Source organism: Martes martes (genome assembly GCF_963455335.1).
Source record: "Martes martes genome assembly, chromosome: 11".
Classification (NCBI taxonomy): domain Eukaryota; kingdom Metazoa; phylum Chordata; class Mammalia; order Carnivora; family Mustelidae; genus Martes; species Martes martes.
In genome coordinates this window covers 42925273-42945051 of record NC_137899.1, presented here as the reverse complement: position 1 = coordinate 42945051, position 19779 = coordinate 42925273, and the positions used below count along the sequence as shown (strand labels likewise).

Sequence of the window (19779 nt, the reverse complement as noted above, 5' to 3'; positions counted from 1 at the left end):
TCTCTACAATGAGTTCATGGAGCCCTCACTGAAGTATGACCATTAAGGAATTAAACACAAGTTTATTCTTTTAAGACCATGTGGGTTTTGCTCATCCTTGATTTTCTAAAATGAAGAGATTTGATTAGGCTGAATCCTAGTCAGTACAAGGTGGATATTATACATCACAGGAATCAGAGTGGGCTCCTCTCTCGTTTTGTTCTCTGAGGGCAATCATTGGCTGACTTCTCTGTGTAACTTCTTCACTTCAGTAGGAGGCCAGTCAGCAGGTGAGTGGGGTTCTTGGGTTGACAGTTACACAGACTCTATTGAATGGAGGACTTCAGGATAGCATAGATTTTTATGGTTTCTGCAAGGTGAGACACAGATTCATCTGTCCTATTCAAAAGACTACAAAGAAGTGTGATGTTTCTGCCAAAGATGGTACGAAAAAAATAAGAAGAAAATGTAACTGAATACCCAAAGAAGTGACTGACAGAAATAGAGCCACGGTGGTAGTGGTGGTAGTCCAGATAATGGGGAGAGAAGACAGATTCTATAACATCTATGCTTACTATATTTAAGACGTAAAGAAATAAGACTGGGAACATTTGCAGAGACCTTGAAATTATACAGTATAACCAAATGGAAATTCTAGAACTGAAATATTTGATAAATGAAACCAAAAACTCAATAGATGGGCTTAAGAGTGAGCAAGTACTACCAACAAAACTTTTCACTACAGAAGTTACTAGGAGACCTTTCTCAAATTCTAATCTCATAAAAAGCCTCCAAAAGGCAACTTTCTTTGCCCTGGATAGTGCCCCTGGCAGGGCTTTATCTCAGTAAACGGGCATCTGTTGTCTGAGTTTTGCTCCTTAAGCCCTTAGCCTTCACTGCCCATTTTGGTTTGATATATTTGAAGACTGTCATCAGTTCTGTTACAGTTAAGTTAGAGGAGTGTTCCCTAAACACTGAATTCCCCAGTGGCAAGACTGTATCTTTTCCTCTCTGCAACCCTAGGGTCAGCATGGTACCTGGGGGTAAAAATAGTCATTCCTATGAATCCAAGAATTGGACTTGAAGAGAAAGAAAATGAAGGAAGGGCTACTGAGAGGCTTGGAAAAGGGCTTAACTATACACCACTCCTTCTCCTCTCAAGACAGTAGTCTGGCTCAAGCTTCCCTGTACCAGGCCAATCCTCCCTTCACAGTGATTGACAGCACAATCCTCCTCTCATTAGTGAAGGTTTTGTTCCTTCTGTTGAGAGTCAAAAAGTAGGAAGTGTGCCAAAATCCTCACTGGTGGTACAGAGCAGGGGGCTGATCTGTTCCCACTTGTCTAATGGTAACCTTCACCCATCTTACATGTTTAGCAGAGAGCTAAATTTTATTCAGTGGGAAGAAAATTCCAGGATCACAATACATAAGTGAAGTAAAATTACTCTTTAATTACCTGTACTCAAGGCTAAAATACTGAAGCAGAAAAAGAGCTGTGAATAAAAATTACTGACCTTTTCCTGTGGTAGGAAACAGGGTCATTCAAATACTTGTGTTGCCTCAAGGTACAGAGCTCCCTTTTCTATCCAAACTGTTGAACTAAATAAAGAGTGAGGTTCCTGAAGAAGGAATTTTGTTCTGTGTTTTGTTAACAGGGGAGGGCAAGCATTCCTAGAAGATCGCTCTAAAGTGTCAGGAAAAGTGAAGATTTAACTGCAATCACCCTTGGCTCTAGAAGTCTCATTATTACTTGTCAGATTGTTTCTGTCATTATTTCTCATATGAAAAAGGGTGTACACTGACTGGTTTTAAATTAGGGTAATAAGAGATTTGACGTCTGTATTACCACACCCTGGGATTCTGGGTGGGATTTGATATATTTAAGTCAATTAAATAAATCAACTATTTGCTGACCTTTTGTGTACAGAGCGTGGGTTGAATCTTAGGAAGAATTACCTGTGGGAGAGGTGAAAGAAGTAGTAAACAAGACAACTTCTAATTTTAACATGATATGTCATGTTAAATTCTTTGGTTTAAGAGGAACAGTAACTTAGGGAGGAAACCACTACCATCCTGTCACATAAGGTGGAGTCTGGAGAAAAATGGGTGTTAAAGGAAACCAACCTACTCTAACTTCTTTAAAAAAATAATCTCACTGAGGTAAATAACTGTGCTTTTGGGTAAAGTACCTGCTTCACATTTTCACAGCTTCTATTTCTCTTGCTTCATTTATTTCAGTTTTAGTAGTAACAGGAAGTTTGGGTAATTTTACATCAAAAGTTTTAGATGCAAAGGGGAAAAAAGAAAAACCTTTTAAAGATACCCTGACAAGTGAGTTTTAAGTAATTCTATGCAGTTATCTAGAGTTACCAAAGAGTAAATTTAGAAAATACACTGTAAGTTTAGGATTTGAAATGACTACTGAATTGTAAGACAAATTTCTTCTATTTAATATACAGCAAAAATTCTATTAATATTCTTTAATAAGCGCTATTTTACATTATGAGGTAACTGATTAGCCCTAAATGAAGTCATTGGTGATCTTAAATTAAAACTATGTTCACCCAGCAGTTTTTTGTCTTTCTACCTTCTAAGTCAGTATATTATAAAGAAGACTGGATCTTGACATGTTTTCAAACTTCAGATTCAGGTTCACCCTCACCACTCAGTTCTGCTTCACTTGTTCTGAGTCATTTGACTTCTGAACACCAGTTTTCCATTTGGTAAATCTGAAGATTTAGTAGTCTGAGAGGGTCTAAAGACAATAAAACATAAAATGAAGGTCTAACCTGGTAGATATTGAAACTTTCAGGTGAGAAAAAGCACCAAAGAGCATGATTACTTTAGGATTTCAGATAGCTAGCTACATATCTAATTTAGGGTCATTAAGAAAATATAGGTGATTCAATTATTTCCCTTTTCTTTTCTGCTTCTGTAACCAGGCAAATAGGTCAGTAAAAAATTATTTTTAAAACTTTTTTTAAAAAGATTTATTTATTCGAGAGAGAGGTGCATGAGTGAGGAGAGGGGCAGAGGGAGAGGGTGAGAATCTCAAACAGACTCCCAGGTGAGCAGGGAGTCAAGGTGGCACTCGATCCCACAACCCTGAGATCATAACCTGAGCCCAAACCAAGAGTCATAGGCTTAACTGATTGAGCCACCCAGCCATCCCTGTAAAAATTACTTTTTAAAAATAGTAAATCATTTTTATGTCTTATTATTCTAAGCACATAGCTACCTTCACCTCAGAGAATAAAATTACTTTGTTGAATAAAATTACTTTTTATATACCTAAATAGCATGAAAAATTAAGATTTAGTATTTTGATTAAAGAAAAATCCAACTATTAAAATAACCATACCTTCCCATTCCCATATCTCTGACACACACAGCACTGAACAGTACAAATACATGGAAGACAGTCTTGTATAGAACTAAAGGAAGGAGTGAATCATTATTCTCTTTCAAACTACTTTCTAGATTTTATCACCAACTTTCAACAGTCCAGGAACAAAATGAAAAGAAAGTGAAATTCAACCTAAATGCTACCAGGAGTATAATTCTGGTATTCTAGAAATAGAAAGAGGAAAGACAATGTGGTTTGGAGTGAGTTCTATGAAAAAAGATTTGAAGATGACAAAAGTCAAAACCTGATGACTTGTATAAGACTAAGACATTGCCACTCAAATTAGTTTTATAATGGCACATCATCTAGCAATTCTACAAATGACCAAGTACTGTTAACCAGTCACTAGACATTCATTAGAAAACCCAAATAGCTTAAGTTCTAGGGCTGAATTTCATAAAAAAGACAAGTATTTCATTATTGGGAGAAAAGTGACTATAAATTAAGCAATAATTCTATATTCTTTCCAGGATTATACTTTTAGAAAACTTAAAATAGGTACTAGTAAATCTGTATGTATTTAGGTAAATCAGTCTCTTCTCAAATGACTTACCAATTAGCAGTGCAACTAAATACAATTAATTGGATAACATGGGGCTATCTGAATATATTAAATTGTACAACTCTACTACTAAAACAATATGAAGTGGCATTCATTTCCTCAACTTTTCTAAAACTGGTGAATCCAAACGACAGTGTGTATATGTATGTGTGTATATATACATATACATGCATACATGTACATATGAACTAATAAGGAATATATGGGTGACATGTGACTGAAAATTGAGGTAGACAGGTTAGACTGAAAGAACTTATGAACATCTGGAATCATCTGCTTAAGGAAGAGGTAGGTCAATTTTTATTCATATCTTAAAAGCACCAGACCAATCTAATATCAATAGATAGACCTGAGCTCTGGATGAAATATACCTAAAACTACAAAGTTTATGGCCTATAAATTGCATTTCACTGAGTCTTTACATATGCCCAGAGCATAATTAAGCAAAGGTAGAAAATTATTATTATTATTTTTTACATAATAGGAGCAAAGAATCTCATAAATAACTTCTGAAGTATACAAAATGTCTGTCATCAGGTCTCAGTTCAAATACTACCTCCTCAGGGGTCTTCCTTGACACTCTACCCAGAAAATTGCTCTATCGAATCCTTGTTTTCCTTTCCTAACACCATTCTCTGAGATCTTGTTAATTCATCTATTAACTTGTTTATTGTCTAGCTACAGAGTTAAAGCTCTATGAGAACAGAGATCCTATAGGTATTGCTCACCACTGTATTTCTAGGAGATGCTAGGCATTATTTGAATATTACTTGAATAATTAATTGAATAAATGAATTCCAGTGTACATGATAGATCAAAATATACCAAGAAATAGAAAAGCATCTCCCCCACCCATATACACATACATACACTTACCTGGATGACCTAATTTTTTTAAGGTTATTATTCTAAATCAGAGGTAGAATATTTTGCTGCTTTAAAGACAAGTAATATACATTGCTGCAAAAATTACTCAAGCCTATTCAAATTGAATAACTTTGATGAGAAAATAATTTAAATTAGTATTTTTGGTAAAGTAACCCCAAAACTGCCCCTTTAGTGTTTCCCACAACTCTTACAACAGTTAAAAATAATCAGATAAAACAGCTTTAAACATGGTAATTTATTTTATGCAGTTGTTTAAATCCATTGTTTAAAAATGTTCAAAAGGCACTTTAAAAAACATATTTAAAAATACATTTTTTTGACTTATTGGTGGATCACTTAAAATAAGCAAGTCACCACACATTTTAAAACCATTCATAATACTATAACCTTACATAATTTCAAAATTCCAAAACACAAATATTCACTGTGTAATATAACACACTGCTTAGCAGTAAGATTAGTTTCCCTCTAATATATACTTTATATGGATTATTAATTGGTAGGGCCCTGCAAAGTTATTTAAGCTGAACTGATAAAAACTAGAGGTAAAAGGGGTTGAAACAGAGCACTGTTCACTTCTGAAGCTAGTTTTAGAGTTGATTTCTCTAGGGAGAATTTGTGAAGTTTTTGCTCTAATCTGTATTAAAACTTCTATTTCAACTCTAATATATAAACGTAAGTCATATTTTTAAATCAATAGAGGTTACATTTAGCATAAAATAAACAACAGGCTGTCCCTCAGATTGCTTAAGAATGTTTCTGTTAGGCCTACAGTAAAGTAGAGAAATGAGGCAAATGAGTTTTTTGGTTTGTTTTTGAGAAAAGGGGGTTGAGGGAATGGAATCCAAATAACTTTAGTTCATTTAGTAATTGTATATATAGAACTAGTCTAAAACTGTAGACTTTTAACTAGGGCAAGTATCCTGAGAGCCAGCAGGTATTCTTAGATTTTTTTTCTTCCAATCTCCTAGGGAAATCTAAAGTTAATAGGTATAAAATTATTAGTAAGTGATACAAATTCTAATCACTAATTACAGCCAAATTAACATTGCAAAGGCAGCATTAAAGTAGTTAAGAAATGGAAATTAGTCATAAAGAAAATAGAGGGCAACAAATACAAAGAAGAAGAAATTGTCAAAGACGAAATACTCTAATGAACTGAAAATTTAAGTGAGGAACAAAAGGACAGACTTGATCTAATCAATAAAGTGAGGCATTTTTTTCAAGTCTCAATCCAGAAATACTATAGTTTGATAGGCTCAAGGAAGTGAAAAATTAATACTCAAGAAACATTTATGAAAATTATCAGTTAACAAATTTAATGCTCAAATACAACTACCATATTTCAAAAAATATTAAAAACTGGCCAGTACTTTATTTTGAATCATCTTACAGTAACAAAAATTCCTCTGAAATTTAAGATAAAACAAATAATTGAACTCTGGGACAAAAATCTGCTTTGTATCACCCATGAACTTCCCATTTGAAATATAAGTATACTGTTACTGGGAAACACAAAGATAGCAAAAGCCTTATGTTTTGAGACCACACTAAAATCATTTATCCAAATGACAAAGATGGTAATTTAAAAGATGGTAAGTGATCATCATGAAATCTGCTTATATGTGCTCTACTGAATACTTGGAGAATTTTTTGCTGTACTAGGTCATATAGGACAGTCAACTGATTCTTGAAAGTGATGAAATTTTGATAGCACAAATTAGCAGAAAAACATCTGTGTATTATAAAGTAGTATTTTGCTACCCCCATTTAAAGTTTTTTGCTTACAACTGGAATTTTTTTTTTTTTACTAACAAGTGAGGACACTCATTTAGTTATGCTTTTAATGAATTATTATGTATTTACTAGTACTTAATAAACTCTTCCTGCCCCAACTGTGAAATTACTAAACTTGGAGAATGACATATGTTATTGTGGGCCCTGGTATTAGTCAATTTGAAGAAGCTAAAGAATTTTGTCAAAAAATGAATGATCCATGGACCCTTTAAAGTTATCTTTAAAGTCTCTCACATTTAATATAGTATGATCTTGGATGACACAGATTTAAAACATGCTTCATCTAAATCTTTGAAAGATACCCTACTTAAGGAGCAATAAATCTTCAGCGCATTTCAAGGATTATTGGCATCAGAATCACCCAAGTCTTGGTTCCCAAACTAGAATGAATAGGACTCACTCACCTGGAGGGCTTGTTTAAACACAGCTGCTAGCCTCTCCTCTTGGAGTTTCTGACTCCCCAGGAGGTCTAGGGTGGGGGCCCCAGAGAGGTTGCATTTCAAGTTCCCAGATGATGCAAATACTGCTAGTTGGGGACAACAACACATAAGAGAACCACTGACCTAGGGAATCTAGTAAGAAAGCACAGTACTGAGCCCATGCTAGAATCAGAATTTCTGGGACCAGAGTCTTGAAATCCATATTTTAACAAGCTCCCGGGCAAGTATAGAAGAATGACAATTTGAGAGCCTATGACAATATCTGTTACTGACTGATGTATCATATCACACATGTTAATAAGTAAAAATGGAAAGAAATAGTGCTAAATGACTAACCTCCAGGCTGACATGGTACAAAGAACACAAAGACTTGGAGCATAAATCCTGGCTCCGTTACTTGCTCTATGACAGTGAAAAAATTACTTTAATTCTCTGAGCCTCAGTTTTCTCATCTACAGTATAGGAAGAATACCCAATTTGTGAAGATTAACACTAATGTACATAGAATATCTAAAGCACACCATGTGGCATATAGTAGGCATTAGATAAAAATTAGCTATTACTTATTATAAGAAATGTATGAAATATTTCCTTCAATATCTAATTGAATAAAGCAGATATTTTCATTCACTTAGAACAAATATTTACATTCTATAAAACCTTACACTATTGCTCCGTAACTTGGGCCAGACAAGTATTCTAAAAGTTGTACATATATTCACTCATTTAATCCTCATAAAAATCCTGTGAGGTAGATAGTATTACCATCCCTAACTTATAGATGAGAAAATTGAGGCACAGGGAGATTAAGTAAATTTCTCAAGGTTACAAAACTTTGTAAGTGATAGATCAAGAATTTAAACCCAGGCAGTCTGACTCCAGACCCCAGGATTCATCAAAATGTCAATTTCCTATGAGTAAATTTTAAGGTTTTTTAGAAAGTAGCATATATGGACTGCAAATAAATTCATATTCACACCAAGATGAAGAGTTGTTTAAAGAAAAGAATGAATGCCTTGAAATTCTGGCAGGTAACAGTGTCATGAAAACAACAAAAGACAATTTAAGTTAAAAACTGGTGGGACTTTTCAATGTGTGGACAGGACAGAGTAATCCATAATTACCACTAATCGTCACAAAGAACATCCTCTCAATATATACCATCCAAAAAGATCATAATTTTGACATGTTTTGGCACAATAAATATAAACTCTTCAGCTAAACAGCAGATTCAATGGCATGATAGCCATGTAAAATTAGCATAATGATAAACATAAAAAATGTAAATCATTTGTAACATTTAAGGTAATCTTACAGAAAGTCTGCAAAATATTCTTTTATGATACACTCAGATAATACTACTAAAGACAACAAAGCTTAAAATTTTCTTTCCTTCCAGAAATTCTTTAAATAGGTCACTAAAATCAGAATGAAATATTTACAAACATATTTTTGATGACAGTGTTGAATTGGGTGTTCTGCTCTGTTAGAATTATCTACTGGCAAACCAAAAACCAAAACCAACCAACCAATAACCAACCAAACAAAAAAACCACCCCAAAATAGTAAGTCAGCATCAAAATTCAGGCTGATATTCATGAATTAAGTATTTGGTCTTTTAATATCTGGCATAGTTCACTTTGTTTAAGCACTCTGTTTCTCTAATATTTTTAATCAACTCTGGTGAAAATTGTACATTCAAATTAATTTGCCAGTGCAACTAATAGCCACCTCAGAGCCTAAAAATGAATGTCTAAACTTTGCTTTAAACAAGTTATGAAAGGCACAAACAAATTCTCATCTCTCAACAGGATGATAACAAAAGGAACTATAATTATGTAGTTGGAAAGAGTTTTAAATAATCAACTTAAAATGACATTAATTCCTGAGAGTGGCACTGATCTAAGAAAGGCATCCCCAAATAGCATTAAATTTACTGTTTATTGGTTACCCACAATTAACAATGGGTAAATTTGGGAACAAAATATTTTAAAATGCATGTTTATAGAATGCTATTAATGCCTTGAGTAAATAAATATTAATAATTAAGACTGTATTCAAGGATAAACATATATAGAAAAGAGACAACAGGGACTCAGTAAAACATTAATTACTAATTAGAACCAAGGATAGAATACAGTCAAGGCCCATATAATTTCAAAATGTGGTTTTATTAATGCACTTTAGGACAAGTGCCATTCTTACTTTACTTTGTCTGGAAGAAATACTGCCAATTACAATCACAGGAAATTTCCATTAGACAAAAACTGAATGTGTGAGTGTGTGTTGGGGGGAAGGGTTTGGTTCATTTATATCATCTACAAATATAAACTCATGTCTTGAGTTTATGAATAACATTAAGCAACACTATTTCCTCCTAAAATTTTCTTTAAGGCAGATCTATTTAGCATCATGTGTGTTATTAATATGTGCAGTGTAGTTTTAGAAAATTTAAGTGTCCTAGTTTCTCAGTGAAAATAATAAATGTGGTCAAGAATAGAAAACAAAAATCTCGTTTCTAGTCCCTCTACCTGGTCACCATTTTAAAAACACAAGTTTTTCATATATATATATATATAATATATATATATTACATATATATATTACTGTATCAAAACACATTTTAACAGACTTCACAGCTCATTTAAAGCTTCAGTTTACAGTCATTCATCTGAAAGATTTCTAATATGGAATGTTCACTTAGAAAGAATTCCTCACTGGGATTCCAGTGTTCTGTATCAGAAATGTAGAAGTTCTTCAGTGCAATGCTAAACATTTTACCTCTTCATTTGTGTTTTTCTTTCAAGGGTTCTCATTTTACTTTTGGATCTTCATTTTTGTCATCTCGACTTACTTCTTTTCGTATATTTTCAGGTAAGGCAGGTTGATATCTGTATAAATAACCATATGGACGAAGATGATAAACGAGGTATTCTAACTCATACATAGTTGTAGGATCAACATAGTGAAAAGAAACTGCAAGATCAGAACAGCAACCAGGACCCTAAAAAAGTAGCAGAAACAGGCATCATTAAGAAACAGTACATAGTTAACACACAATATTCACATACTGATAAAGGAAACATTAATTTTAACAGATTCCAAGCACCAAAGTTGGCAAGGTAAAGCAGAGGCACCTATTTACTAGATTTGTGGAAGAAACCAAGAGTTTGTAGAGTTTTTCATGACTTAAACATGAAAACTGCTAAAATATATCTACCTGAAATCATATTCTCTCATAGTCTATAATGTTTTCACCGAAAAAATTCTTGAGACTTCTTCAAATGAAAGGGGCGGCTATACAAAGAATGATGCTCTATTTCCGAGTTTTGCTTTTAAACTTCCTAAGCTCTCACTCTTTTTGCTTGGCTCAACCTCAGAAAGACAACTCTGAAGCATTCAATGACTACAAAATCCTTGCCCATTATGTGCAACCAAATACTTCATCTGCACATCAACCCAAACAATATAGTATTTACGAGAGGAAGTGCTGAGTCAACTCTAAGTTTGAATCCAAAGTTTGTCTACTAGCGTCAAATTCTACCTACTAGTGTATGACCTTTGGCAAGTTACTTAACCTCTATAAGCTTCAATTTCCCGATCTGCAAAAGATGGTTACTTAAAGGAGATAATGTATATAAAATGCTTGGAACCAGCGTGGCCTATAGTAAACGCTCAATAAATGCCGACATTATTATTGACAAAATAGTCACATTTAGGTGGTCCTCAGTAAGTAAGTCAGAGTTAAACATTTGTCCAGAAATATAATTCTCAGATTCCTAACAGAGCCGGTATGAGAATAGGTTTTTAAAAAGACAAAAACAAGATAATAAAAAAAAACACAACAGAAAAAAAAAAAAGCAAGAACATTTAAAAAAAAGAAGAAGAAACACAAAACTGGCCCCAGAACTAAACAGTTATAACGTTATTTTGGGATTTAGAGAATGTTTCACCCAGGTGACTCCAGCAAAACTTCAGATTCTATCTAGTATCTTTGCAAGGACCCAAGAAGAAAGATATTCTGACAAGGTCCCAGAGACAATGTCCCATTGTAAGCTACTTACTTCCAAACGTGAATTATTAAATGTTCATACTGAACATTTAATAATTCATGTTTGGAAGTAAGTAGCTTACAATGCAGTAAAAATTATCAGGAAATTACCCACTGCATCTTCTCTGGCCTTCTCTCTGAACTTTCCTTGAAACAAACACCAGATATCTGGAGTTTCTGGATAACTGTGTAGGCACTGGGAAATTATTTGGTGTCTACTTCTTAGCACCTTTGGCAATGTAAGGATAGGAACAAATCTGAAAAGTAAAATGATAAGTCAACTTGTGATCATCAAACCAGCTCCAACCAATAGATACATGTGAGCCACATGATGCCATTTAAAATCTAGGAGCCACTGCCTTCGGCTCAGGTCATGATCCCAGCATCCTGGGATCGAGCCCCGCATCGGGCTCTCTGCTCAGCAGGGAGCCTGCTTCCTCCCTTCTCTCTCTGCCTGTCTCTCTGCCTACTTGTGATCTGTCTGTCAAATAAATAAATAAAATCTTAAAAAAAAAAAAATAAAATCTAGGAGCCACATTTAAAAAGTTAAAAGAAAAAAAGGAATTAATTTGAATATATTTCAAATGAATAAGTCCATATTATTCTTTTTCAATATGAAATCAATATTTTAAAAATTATTAATGAAATCATTCTTTTTATTTGTGGTAAGTTCTTAAAATCAGGAATGAATTTTATACTGACAGCACATCTCAATTTGGTCTAGCCATATTTCAAGTACTCAATAGTTGTACCTAGCTAGTGGCTACTATACTGGGCAATACATGTTAAACTAAAAGACTAGACCAATAGCTGTGAATTTTCAATTGCTGATCCTCTCTGAAAGCAACTTCATATGACCCTGAAATACTGTAATAATATTTTTAATAAGATTTACTACATTATGTTTCACTCTATGGCATTGCTGTTTTTTTACTAGATGACCAGGATGCTGTTATTAAGATTTATAAGCAATAAAACTAAAACAGCTATAACTATTAGAAACAAAATGGCTCTTTGCATGTAATAATGGCTATTACCTAAACTCAAGAAAGTCAAGTAAAAAATCATCAGATATAGAGAATCCAGGAACAGAGGCAGATTTTAAAGATGCTTTTAAGAAACAACAGCTTTCATATATACCAGTTAAAAAGCTTTAAAAAAAAGTCCAAGTAAAATAGTAACAAAAATATTAAAAACATAGGGAGATACTTAAGAAGAAATAAAATCTGGAGAAAACTATAAAGCTTTACTAAGGGACCTAAAATAAAATGTAAAAATCCCAGGTAAAGATATCTATTGTCCCTAAATGGATAAATACATAAACATAAAGGCATTAGTGTTACCAAAACAACTTGAAAAAAAGAGATATAAATTTGAGGAATATACACTCTTAGAGTAATAATTTCAAAATTCAGTAAAGCTACAGGGTTCAAGACAATATGGTGCTGAGGCAAAACCAAATAGGATGATGGAACAGAACTGAAATACCAGATACTAACCCTACTGTAAGTAATGCTACAGTATATGATAAAGGAGATTATTTTAAATCACTACTGAAAATAAGACTTAGTTAAAAAATGGTACTGGAAAGATCAGTTAACAATTTGGAAAAATCTGGAGCTCTCAATTTTGACCATGTATCAGTAAGTTTCAGATGGGTTATAGTTAATGTAATCAGAATTGAAAAACAGAATAAATCCTATTTGATCATTTCTGACCTACAAAAAAGGCAATTTCACATATAGGGGCACATGTATATATGTGTAGATGTGTGTGTATATATGTGTATATATCTGTACATATGTATGCATGTGTATGTATATACACTATTACATACAGACTGTTACACATATATACACTATTTTAAATCCTCTGTATTAAGACCGATTACAAATTCTCTGGTGAAAAGTCTATTCCTAGGGAAGAGACTTTTAGTCCTAGGGAATAAATCACTTTGAGGGATGTGAGAAGGCGGTGTGAAAAGGGAAATGCATGAAGATTAAGTTCTAAACCCAACTTAAGAACATAACTCTCTGATCAGCTGTATATCTTACACATTGACTTGCTAAAATAAACATTTTCCACACTGTGTTTTCAGTGATCACTACAGAGCAAAAGTATATGTAGGAGATTTAGGATAACTCTGAAAATAGTAACTCACTTACGGAGAAGAAAATTTATTAAATGATGTATGAGTAATAATAGAAGTTGGATTTCACATGTGTTTGTATCGAACCCTCCTGGGAGAGAAGCAGCAATATTAGGAAGCTCGGTCAATTTTGGTTCTTCCAAGTCTATTTTATTGTCTTCAATATAACTGAATAAATTTTTATAGAAAGAACATAAATCTTGCAACCATTTTAAAAACTACCACAATTTGATATATCACAGAAATATTTATTTTGTTCATATAAAGTATACTGTTAGGTACACCCTATCTGTAGGTGGGAATTGTGGGTAGTAGCACTCTTAAAGGAAAGAAGGGTATTTTACTGGTTACAAAATAGTGACAATCATGATGTCCCTTTGCTATTACCGTCTGTAGCAGATACTCTTATTAAAATCTTACATGCATTTAGGTGTCTTTGTTATATGTATTTGTAATGTTCTTAAGTTTAGATATATTTTTATATGGGAATGTACAGCATTAAGAAGGGAAGGGGTCAAGTAATCTAGGAATGGTCAGATTATACAAAGAAAAGTTTACATAAAAAAAAAATTCAGGGGTGCCTGGGTAGCTCCGTCCGTTACTCTGCTGTTGGCTCTGGTCATGACCCCAGAGTTCTAGAATCGAGCCCCGCACTGTGCTCCCTGCTCAGCGGGGAGTCTGCTTCTCCCTCTCCCTCTGGTGCTCCCCTTAGCTTGTGCAGTCTAATAAATAAATAAAATCATTTAAAAAAGTTTCAGAGTAGTACCTCACGAGAACAAAACAAAAACAGACTATCACAAAGTAGACTTAGGAATACATCTGTTTTATAGTCTAGGAAATTGTTGCATCCACAAGAGCAATAAAATCCTAGCATAAGGTTTCAAACGGAGACATTACATAGAACTGAACTTTAAACTGTTTATTTATTAAAGTGGAATTTTATCCCAACAGCAGAATATTTATTGTAACATCCCTCAGTTCAACCCCCAACCCTTTGGGACACATATCACATTAATCATGGAGGGGAAGGGAACCCATCATAGAAATCACAAGAGTTTATAATCAGCATGGTTTGTAAAATTGCCTAGAATATTTATCAGGACAAATTACTTGAATTTTCTGAGCCTCAGTTTTGTCATCTATTAAATGCAGAATTACTGTAAGGAATTATTATGTCTGAGTAAGTACCAAGAACATACCGGTGATTGATATCAGAAGCAGTTGTGATGTGCTTCAACATTTCCTTTTAAAGCTGAGTGTCTAAATATTGGGTCAAAAGTTCTAGGTCAATGTTTCTTAACCTCAGTGTTACCGACATTTTAGGCCAGATAATTCTTTATTGTGGGAAGCCATCCTGTGCATTGTGAGATGTTTAGCATCTAGTGGGTTTACAATCTTGAGGATTTCTATCCACTAGATGCCAGTAGCAACCTCTACCCAATGCCAGTCTCCCAGTTAACAACCAAAAATGTCTCCAGATTTTGCCAAATGTCCTCTAGGAGGCAAAAAGTCCACAGTTGAGAACCACTGTCCTAGATAATGATTTGCAAACACTGGCTTATGAAGATGAGAATGCTAGCATGAGTGTACTATTTGTATGTTAGGGCCAGAAAAAAGAAGGCATAGAGTACTAATGACTTGCCTACATGCATTATTAATCAATAACAGATCTGAATCTAAAAGCTAGGTTTCATGACTCCTGATGTCCTTCAGTCCGTCACTCACTGCTGCAATGCTCATAACAGTGATGAACTGGAAACAACCTACTAAATATGTATCAGTAGGTGAATTGATAAATTACAGATGCTCATGTTAGATTATACAGAAGCCTAAATTAATGAAGCACATACATATATTAATGTGGATAAATTTTAATGTATTAAAAGGGCAAATGTTCAAGGATATATATGGAGTATATAAATAATAAATATATAAATAAATATTATATATTTATATATATAAATATATATATAAATAAATATATAATATTTATTTATATATTTATTATTTATATATTAATATATATAAATATATATATAAATTTAAAATTTATATATTTATTATTATATAATAAATAAATAAATAAGTAAGTCCATTTATTTAAAAATCTACAGAACAATACTATATTTTATTTATGGATACACAAACATGTAGGAAAAAAAATATAAACGTACATGGTAATGACTAACATTAAATTCATGATAGTGGTTAACACTGAGGAAGGACATAAGAAAACTTGGTTGGGGAGGGTACACAGGCCTCAATTGTATCTATACCTTTTTCTTTTAAAAAAGGAAGCAAATATGGCGAAAGATTAATATATGGTAGGGGCGTCTGGGTGGCTCAGCGGGTTAAAGCCTCTGCCTTCAGCTTAGGTCATGATCCCGGGGTCCTGGGATCGAGCCCCGCATCAGGCTCTCTGCTCAGCGGGGAGCTTGCTTTCCCCCCTCTCTCTGCCTGCCTCTCTGCCTACTTGTGATCTCTGTCTGTCAAATAAATAAATAAAATCTTTAAAAAAAAAAACAACCAAAAAACAAACAAAAAAGATTAATATATGGTAAAGCTAGTTGGTGGGTACAAGATACTAATTCTTCTTAAACATTTAGCTGAGGAATTTAATAAAATAATGTATTTTAGATAAAATCCTCAGGAATGAAGGTTATGGTATCAAATTAGAGCTAAGGCTTCTTACATGCTTACACTGTGACAGGCACTGTACTATATTCTAATCACAACTGAATCAAACAGGTAGATCATGTCCATTTTACAAATCAGGCAAATCAGGCTCAGAAATTGGGCAAATTCTGTCCATCCAAGGTCAATTAACTATTAAGTAGGCGAAGACTTGAATTCTGGAAGCCTAGAATTCTAAACCTCAAAGTCTTTTCACACATCATTCCTGAAGCCCAGAAGGCTCTTCACACAGCCTGCTCTCTAACCTCACTCAGATTTCTGTTCAGAAGTCACCTGAGACATCTTCCTTAATCATCTAAACTGGGATGCCCCACTCCACTCATTCTCTATCTCCTCACTTGGCCTTATTTTACTTTAGGGCACTTATCACAACCTGAAATCATATTTTATCTTTACTAGTCTACCTGTTTATTGTATGTCTCTATAGCCAGAATGTAAGGTCCATAATATACTATTACAAGGTTCACAAGAACTGGAACTTGGCCATATTTACTGCTGTATTTTTAGTGCCTGACACAGGCAATAAATAGTAGGTAATAGTAGCAATATTTACTGAATTACTCCTGCTGACACTCATGTTCTCATCTATTTTGTTATACATTACCACTCTATATAAAAAGAGTAAAGAGGATTCTTAGTTATCGATGCTAAAGAAACATTATTTGCTAGTTTTTAAGTAAACAAAAGCCAGTCTAAGTATTTATACAGTAATAACATTTCTAAACTTACCTCTACAGGAGGATAATAGTTGTAATTCCAGTACCAAAAGGTTCTAGGTAGATAACCCCTGATTAAGTGGTGTTCTGGTACAAAGGGATGAAAAGTTTCTTTTCCAATGGTATCTCTGGAATCTCCCGCTTCTACATTTATAATTTCCATGCATCTGCCCAATGCTAAGTCTTCAATGGAGGAACTATGTGTACATTTGTCTGTTTTAAATGCATCAACAAATCTCTTCAAGGCTTCTTTGCTCAGAACATATCCGGCTCCTCCACTCATGTAGCCCTGCTTTACATAGGGCTTAAATCTTCTCCCAAAGTAAATGGGTTCTTCAGGGTTGTATTTTGAGAGAAGCCATCTCAAATTTTCCAGGATAACATATGTATCATCATCTGCTTTCATAAACCAATCAGCGTCTTCTAAATAATGATCATGAACATACTGAAAAGCTTTAATTGTTTTCCAGTATAGTTGGTCTCTGCCTTCTCTGGTTTTTAATCCCACTGCAGGGAAGTCTTTATCTTCTTCTGAACTCATAAACAATACTTTATTACAACGCTGGGCCCATGTAGCTTTGACGTGTTTGGCCTTTTTCTCTAGATTTTGAGGCCCTGTCATAACCCAGCAAAGAATTTTAACCTTCTGATAGAGGTTTTCAGCGATGTCTGTGTTCTCATCTATTAAACAAAAAATTTTTAGAGTTGTATTTGCACAGATGTAAAATTCAAATAAATTATATTGACGAAAAATTTTCTTCAACAATTTCAAAACCCTCCTTCTATTTACCTTTCTACCATTAGTAATTTAGCTGAAAGAAAGCAAAAACTCAACCTAACATGAACTGACATTCTGATTTACTGGTTTCATGTCAGTCTTATCCATTGCAGTAAAAAGAATCGCCACTATAACTTAAAATCTTACTATTGAACTGTGGTTGACCAAACAGGATCAACATCACTTGGGAGCTTGTTGGAAATGTGGCATCTCAGGCCCCACCCCAGACCTACTCAATTTGAATCTGCATTTTAACAAGTTGTCTTGGAGATTGGTATACATATGAAGCATAGTCTTAGTCTCTGCTTTTCATTTCATTCTACAAAGGGTTCTCAACAGAACATTGACAGGAATTTCTTGCAGCTCTAAATAAACTTCTGCAGGACAGGAAAGACATGCTGCTGAAAAAACAGTTCATTTTGGACTCCACCAGAGTTCACTGTTAGGAATTTATACAAGCACCCTAAGGTGGCTTTAAAAAAGGCTTTCATGGGGTGTCTGGGTGGCTCAGTGGGTTAAGCCTCTGCCTTCAGCTCAGGTCACGGTCCCAGGGTCCTGGGATTGAGCCCCGTGTTGGGTTCTCTGCTTGGCAGGGAGCCTGCTTCCCCTCCTCTCTCTCTGCCTGCCTCTCTGCCTACTTGTGATCTCTGTCTGTCAAATAAATAAACAAAATCTTAAAAAAAAAAAAAGAATTTAAAAAAAGGCTTTCATGATGACCCCAGTTTGAAGAAGAGGAGTTAATGCAGAGTTGAGGTTACTTTTGATAGTAACATATTTCATTCCAAAATGCAAATCCATCAGTCAGAAACAGAACAGAACAGGTAACAGTAGTGTTTCCAAGACTGTCTAGAGCAGTGCTTTTCAAAGTACTCCTCTGTAAAGAAATAGGGAGCCATGCCAGAATATAAAACACCATATTACTTCTTTCATTAGGGAAGTCTTGCTATATTTCCAAGAAAGTCCACTTAACTAAGCAGTGAGCTTAAATCAGTTACATCCTGGTGCAATCTCCTTATCTGGGTGCAGACTGGTAATAAACAATTCAGATTGTAAGACCAGATCATATACTGAGTACCACTGGTTTAAAGGAAGAGTTCAATTTTAAGATCCTAGATCATTGCTTGGTGAAGAATCAATTCTTATTTTCAAAAGTTAGAGACCTATACTTTTTGTAAATATGCTAAAAATGAATTACTAGAAAAATTAATAAAAGAAATATAAAATACAAATTCTAATTCTTAGTTTTTGATTTAGGCAAAATTACTCTTGTTAAATTACCCTGAAAGTTTCTAACTGCGTAGTCCCAATTTCAATCCCTATGTAGCTGTGGACCAGCATAAGTCTGCAAAACCACACTTTTTATAGTAATGTTCTAGGCAGAATCCTAAGGAAGCATATCCTTAAAGTTAAGGTCAACCAGTGAGTTACAAAAGCTTTGTCCTGTGAAAAATAAGCAACTGGAGACATACATTTCTAGTCCACTAATAGAGAGCTAATACAAGGTTGGGTGAGGTTTGGGCATGGAATTTTCAAAAATATTCTCACGTCCCCCTGAAAAATCAATAATTCACAACTCAAAAACAGAATCACCCTTCAGACAGAGAACATTCACATTTCATATACTTTAGGAGCCCAATCTTTTGGCTACAGATAAACTAAATACTGGATGCATAGGGGAAATGGTAGATGCAGGAATTCTCAATGTTTCACTTTGAACAAGACAACTTTCTCCCCACTGCTGGGATCTGGTAAACATTGTTTCTCATTTTGTAATTATTCATTGATTAATTACTTTGTTGAAGGCATATGCTGGCACAAGAGATGAAAAGGTGAGTACACCATATGTCCTGCTACAGAAGAACTCAGTCTTAGAGTGGACCTTGGCACACAAACCAGCACTTGACACACACTAAGAGAGATAACTATAACAGAGGTATGTAAAAGGGTTCAATGTGCTGCAGAAAAAGAAAGCAGTGGCTGATAAATCCTATAGAGTGTGGAATGGGAACTTGGCTGGAACAGAGAAGGGGAGATAATGCAAAATCAGGGAAAATAGAGATGATGCAGAAAATAGAGGTCTTTAAATGAGTAGATGATCACAATAAGAAAGGACAAAAGGTATGGTGAATGGTTGAATGCTGGTACGTGGGTATAACTGAAGGCCTCAACTAGGGGAAATGAACTGAGAGAGGAAATCTGAAAAATGGTAAAGAAGTAGGATGCTGGAACTTATGATAAATGGGATTGATTGGTAAATGAAGGAAAACACCTACCATGACTTCATAGTCTCCAGCTTAAACAGATGTGGACCATCAAGCCG

General features: G+C 34.3%; 1 protein-coding gene across 4 annotated transcripts in view; it reads right to left on the bottom strand.

Moving 5' to 3' along the window:
• Positions 1–6136: 6136 nt before the first annotated feature.
• Positions 6137–19779, bottom strand: part of C1GALT1 (core 1 synthase, glycoprotein-N-acetylgalactosamine 3-beta-galactosyltransferase 1) — a 36472-nt gene continuing 22829 nt past the window's right edge. For 2 of the 4 annotated variants that reach the window (XM_080818889.1, XM_080818890.1), the window contains exons 3-4: positions 16695–17362; positions 6137–10075 (exon numbers count right to left, since the gene is read on the bottom strand). In XM_080818889.1, the coding sequence (XP_080675015.1) occupies positions 9884–10075; positions 16695–17362 (860 nt within the window). In that variant the 3' untranslated portion in view covers positions 6137–9883. Of the gene's footprint in view, positions 10076–11254; positions 11380–16694; positions 17363–19779 lie in introns of those variants that run through there. The other 2 variants (XM_080818892.1, XM_080818891.1) reach the window with 2 other exon arrangements.